This window comes from Mobula hypostoma, chromosome 2, assembly GCF_963921235.1.
Source record: "Mobula hypostoma chromosome 2, sMobHyp1.1, whole genome shotgun sequence".
In the NCBI taxonomy this organism is placed as follows: domain Eukaryota; kingdom Metazoa; phylum Chordata; class Chondrichthyes; order Myliobatiformes; family Myliobatidae; genus Mobula; species Mobula hypostoma.
In genome coordinates this window covers 121309198-121314510 of record NC_086098.1, presented here as the reverse complement: position 1 = coordinate 121314510, position 5313 = coordinate 121309198, and the positions used below count along the sequence as shown (strand labels likewise).

General features: G+C 47.7%; 1 protein-coding gene across 1 annotated transcript; it reads left to right on the top strand.

Annotated features, from left to right (window-relative positions):
- The first annotated feature begins 3951 nt into the window (after positions 1–3951).
- LOC134342434 (cold-inducible RNA-binding protein-like) lies at positions 3952–5088 on the top strand. The gene has a single exon (XM_063040554.1). It carries the CDS (start codon positions 4036–4038, stop codon positions 4561–4563), a length of 528 nt encoding a protein of 175 aa, XP_062896624.1. The 5' UTR covers positions 3952–4035; the 3' UTR covers positions 4564–5088.
- Positions 5089–5313: the final 225 nt, after the last annotated feature.

Sequence of the window (5313 nt, the reverse complement as noted above, 5' to 3'; positions counted from 1 at the left end):
ATGACTATTGTAATATTGCCCTTTTTACATGCCTTTTCTATCTCCTTTTGTAATTTGTACTCCACATCCTGGCTACTGTTCAGAGGGCTGTATGTAACTCAAATCAGGGTTTTCATACCCTCTCAGTTTATTAACTCTATCCACAAAGGTTCTACATCTACCGATCCTATGTCACCTCTTTCTAAGGATTTAATTTCACTTTTTACCAATAGAGCTACCTCACTCCCTCTGCCTACCTGTGTGCCCTCTCCTGTCCATATAACGTCTATCCTTGCATGATGAACTCCCAACTATCATCTTCTTTCAACAATGACTCAGTGATGCCCACAATGTCATACCTGCCAATTTCTAACTGCAGTACAAGATCTACTTCTGTCTGCATACTGCGCGCATTCAAATATAACATCTTCAGTCCTGTATTCATAAACCTTTTCAATTTTGCCCTTGTTACCGGAAGTTAAATTCTAATTTTTTTCTTGTTATTTATTCTGAAGACTTTCATTATCTCCCCTGCACTCTCCATCCCTTTTACATTATCCTCATTTCTTGAAACTGTTGAACTTACTGTTTAGCTTAAAGACACTTCAACCTATTCCCACTAACTGCAATTTTGCCCCATCAAGTGCTTATCCTTCTTCACAATCTCACTACACACATCTACTTGTATACCAACTGCCCATTCTCTGTCCTATCACACCATTTCCCGTTCTCCTGCCAAATTAGTTTAACTCCTCCCCAACAGCTGAAGGAAACCTGCCACAAGGATATTAGTTCCCGAGTTCAGGTGTAATCTGTCCTTTTTGTATCGGTCATACCTTCCCCAGAAGAGGTCCCAATGATCTAAAAATCTGAAACCCTACGTCCTGCATCAACTCCTCAGTCACACATTCATCTACCAAATCATCCTATTCTTAACTTCACTGGTCCATGACACAGGTAGCAATCCAGAGATTATTACCCTGCTTTTTCACGATTCCATTTAGCTGCCTATATTTTCCTTTTTCCTGCTATGTAGTTGGTACAAATATGTACCATGCATTCTGGCTGCTCACCTTCCCCATTTAGAATGGGGTGGACCCAACCCAAGATGTCCCTGACCCTGTCACCTGGAAGGCAACACACCATCCAGGCGTCTGTTTCACATCCACAGAATCTCCTGTCTGCTTGGACTTACTGAGGCCCTCCGTTGGTCAGGGTCAACCATGGATATTGTGCCCTAGACATCTACGTATCCCTCTGACTATTGAATCCCTTATCACTACTGCACTCCTCCCTCACTTCCCTTCTGAGCCTCAGAGAGCAGGACTCAGTGTCAGAGATCTGGTGGCTGTGGCTTTCCCCTGATAGATTGTTCTCCCTCCCCAACAGTAACCAAAGTGGTATATTTATTATTGAGGAGATTTGCTACAGGGTACTCTACAATATCTGCCTATTCCCTTTCCCTCCCTTGACAGTCATCCAGCTACCTGCATCCTGCGACTTACTGGTGACTGCCTCCCTGTAGCTCTTATCTATCACCTTCTCCCAGGTGAGCCAGTCATCCACCTGCAGCTCTAGTTCCCCAATATGATTCGAAAGGAGCTGCTACAGCTGGATGCACCTTGTGCAAATGTAGTTACCAGGGCAGTGGAGGTGTCTCAGAGCTCTCACGCTGACCCTGGACCCATTTTCACTGCACCAATACACATAGAAAGAAATAAACTTACCTAGCACCTTCACCTCTTCTCACCTAAACATTTTGAGCCTAAGCCTGAAACTAACCACTCTAACACTGTCCCATTCCCACAGTGTCCGATCAGCTTAAACCTAATTTATTTTTATTGACCTTTGCCAAGTACCTAATAAATTGCAATTGAAGCCCATCAGAAATTCCCAAAAGCCCCACTTTCTTTTTTTAATATATACTGCCAAGACAGTATTTGTAGTGAAGACTGTACTATCCACTGATGACAGGTACGAAGGGCCATTACTGAGCTGTGCTGTGTGTTTTAAATTGCCTTCACTGGCTGCATATTCACTCAGTGTATGATGGTCACTGCCAGGCCATCCCTGAATGGGGTGAAGGAGCCAGTTAGCTGTGCAATTACCTAAAAATCTAGCTTGCATTATTTGGCACTTCAAAGGGCCTGACAAACTGGTAGTGTGAAAGGATCTTCAAGGGCTAAAGTACCAGAGTACCTATTTATCATTAAGCTATCTTGGTCCATCCTACTATGTACATGCACCAGACTTGTATATTTCCACGTTTCATTGCTGAGGCAAAGGGATACAAGAACAACCCGAAGCTTCAAGCATCCCTTTGAGCAACACACATCAAAGTTGCTGGTGAACGCAGCAGGCCGGGAAGCATCTCTAGGAAGAGGTACAGTCGATGTTTCAGGCCGAGACCCTTCATCAGGACTAACTGAAGGAAGAGTTAGTAAGAGATTTGAGAGGGGGAGGGGGAGATCCAAAATGATAGGAGAAGACAGGAGGGGGAGGGATGGAGCCAAGAGCTGGACAGGTGATTGGCAAAAGGGGATATGAGAGGATCATGGGACAGGAGGCCTGGGGAGAAAGACGGGGGGGGGGGGTACCCAGAGGATGGGCGAGGAGTATAGTCAGAGGGAGAAAAAGGAGAGAGAGAAAGAATGTGTGTGTAAAAATAAATAACAGATGGGGTATGAGGGGGAGGTGGGGCATTAGCAGAAGTTTGAGAAGTCAATGTTCATGCCATCAGGTTGGAGGCTACCCAGACGGAAGAGAAGGCACGATGGCATAAACATTGATTTCTCTAACTTCTGCTGATGCCCCACCTCCCCCTCATACCCCAACCGTTATTTATTTTTATACATGCATTCTTTCTCTCACTCTCCTTTTTCTCCCTCTGTCCCTCTGACTATACCCCTTGCCCATCCTCTGGGTTCCCCCCACCACTTGTCTTTCTCTCTGGGCCTCCTGTCCCATGATCCTCTCATATCCCTTTTGCCAATCACCTGTCCAGCTCTTGGCTCCATCCCTCCCCGTCCTGTCTTCTCCTATCATTTTGGATCTCCCTCTTCCCCCTCCCACTTTCAAATCTCTTACTAACTCCTCTTTCAGTTAGTCCTGACGAAGGGTCTCGGCCTGAAACGTTGACTGTACCTCTTCCTAGAGATGCTGCCCGGCCTGCTGCGTTCCCCAGCAACTTTGATGTGTGTTGCTTGAATTTTCAGCATCTGCAGAATTCCTGTTGTTTACCATCCCTTTGACTTCAGACAGTGCTGCTGACTTCCTCCCAGCAGTTTGTTTCTTTTTTGAACGAGGTTCCAGCATCTGCAATCTCTTGGAGATTTCATTGCCATATCTATTCACTATTTAAATTGAGCAGTTGACATTTTACCATTTTCCAATATATTTGCATTTATAGATGCTCCAAATGTGTTTAAGAAATTGTTTGGCTCCTTCCCTTGACATTTCATCATCGTGCCAAACTCTGCCAGAAACCATATGAGTGCATGAATGACCTTTGTTGTTGCTGCACTGTGTATAGCAACTGAGTTGTTCACCTGCAGCAGTTCATTCATCCGATCCTACAGGCTAAGGTACTGGTACTGTGTTTTAAAATGTTCATTCCCAAACTTGAATATGGATGAAGTGGTGCCCTCTGGAGACAAGAATTATTTGCAAGAATGGGAAGAAGTGATGAGGTAGAAATGAGTAGCGCTATTCACACAATGAAGGGCTGAAGCCCTGGTCTTTAGATTTCGCTTCATGCTATGGGCCAAGGTTTGGACAATTTGCACTTTCACACTATGGAGGGCTCTGGTGGTTCAGTTGTTGTGTTCATTTAAAGTAGTTATTATCCCCGGAACAGCGGTCACGTGTGCAGGATTTCTCTGCACAACGTGGGTACCGGAACCTAACTGCATGGCCGTTGCGGCGCAGAAGTCGTTTTAAGGCGGTGCACAGAGCCACTATATAAACGGCCCCGCTTCCGGTGGGTGCGCATTTACGTTCGGCAGTGCTGCGGAGCTCGTTGGTTGTCTTCAGACGAAGCCCCGCCAAAACGACAATATGGGCGACGAACGAAAGTTGTTCGTCGGCGGACTGAGCTTTGAGACGGACGAGCAGGCGCTGGAAGCCGTTTTCTCCAAGTACGGCGAGATCGTTGACACCCGGGTGATCAAGGACAAGGTCACCATGACGTCCCGCGGCTTCGGCTTCATCACCTTCGAGAACCCGGAGGATGCCTCCGAGGCCTTACAGGCAATGAACGGCAAGTCCTTGGACGGCCGCCAGATCCGGGTGGACCACGCCGAGAAGAAGTCGGGAGACGGCGGTTACGGAGGAGGACGCGGCGGCTATCGGCGGGGCGGCAGCTACACAAGCGGAAGCGGCGGCTACGGAGGCGGCGGCTACGGTGGCGGCGGATACGGTGGTTACGGCGGCGGCAGTGGCTACAGCAGCGGCGGCTACGGCGGAGGTGGTTACGGTAGCGGAAGCAGCGGATATGGTGGTTATCGGCAGTACGAGCCCAAGTCGGGCGGCGGCTACTCCCGGGGGACCCGTGGTAATAACTACGATCGGTACTCTACCAGATAGAAGCCCACCGCCGGCTGTGCTTTCCAGGTCACCGTGATCCTCGACCACTTGCTGTTTCTGAAGGGACTTTTTTTTGGGGCGAACGCCGTCTAATCTCTTGAATTCAATCTCGCTTCTTCGGGACGCTGTCTAACTCTCCGTCCGCTCACATTCCCATCCTTTGTTGCAGTAAAGGTTTCTCACAGCAACGGCGGGGCAGGGGGGAGGGTTTGCCGGACCTTTTCCGAAATTCCGAACTTAAATTAGTCCCTTAGCAGTGTTTCTCTCCCACAATAATTTCCCAATAGCTTTTGTTCTTTTTGTTTATTTTTGACTGTTAAGGATGTAGCTCCATTGACCTCCGCATTCTAGCCCGTCAGCTCAGTGCTGCCTCTCCCAGTGCCCGGGCGTTGCGTTAGCTGCTGATTTTTGTTTGCTCCGTTCTGGTTTTAAAATGGCGTACTCGCCTTGTGCAGAGACATTCAATGCTCAAGTGTGTCGGCAATGTGCTCCAACAACTCCTCCTCCCCTGCCCGCCCGCCCGCAGTAATCTTTAGGACCGCCAGGGTATCTGGCTGACTAACTGCATTGTAACGTAACATTTTCGTCTTTAGTCTCAGACCAGTTTTGGAAGTGGGAGCATTTTCTATTTTATTCTCGAGGTTTTATGGGGCCACATTACTGATTTAAATAGGGAACAACGATCCAATTGATTTTTAAGTAGGCTGGGGGATCCGCTGTAGTTTCAGCTGGTTGGGGAAAACGCCACAT

Coding starts and splice junctions, on each gene's coding strand:
- LOC134342434 (XM_063040554.1), top strand. CDS start 4,036: ATGGGCGACGAACGAAAGTTGTTCGTCGGCGGACTGAGCTTTGAGACG.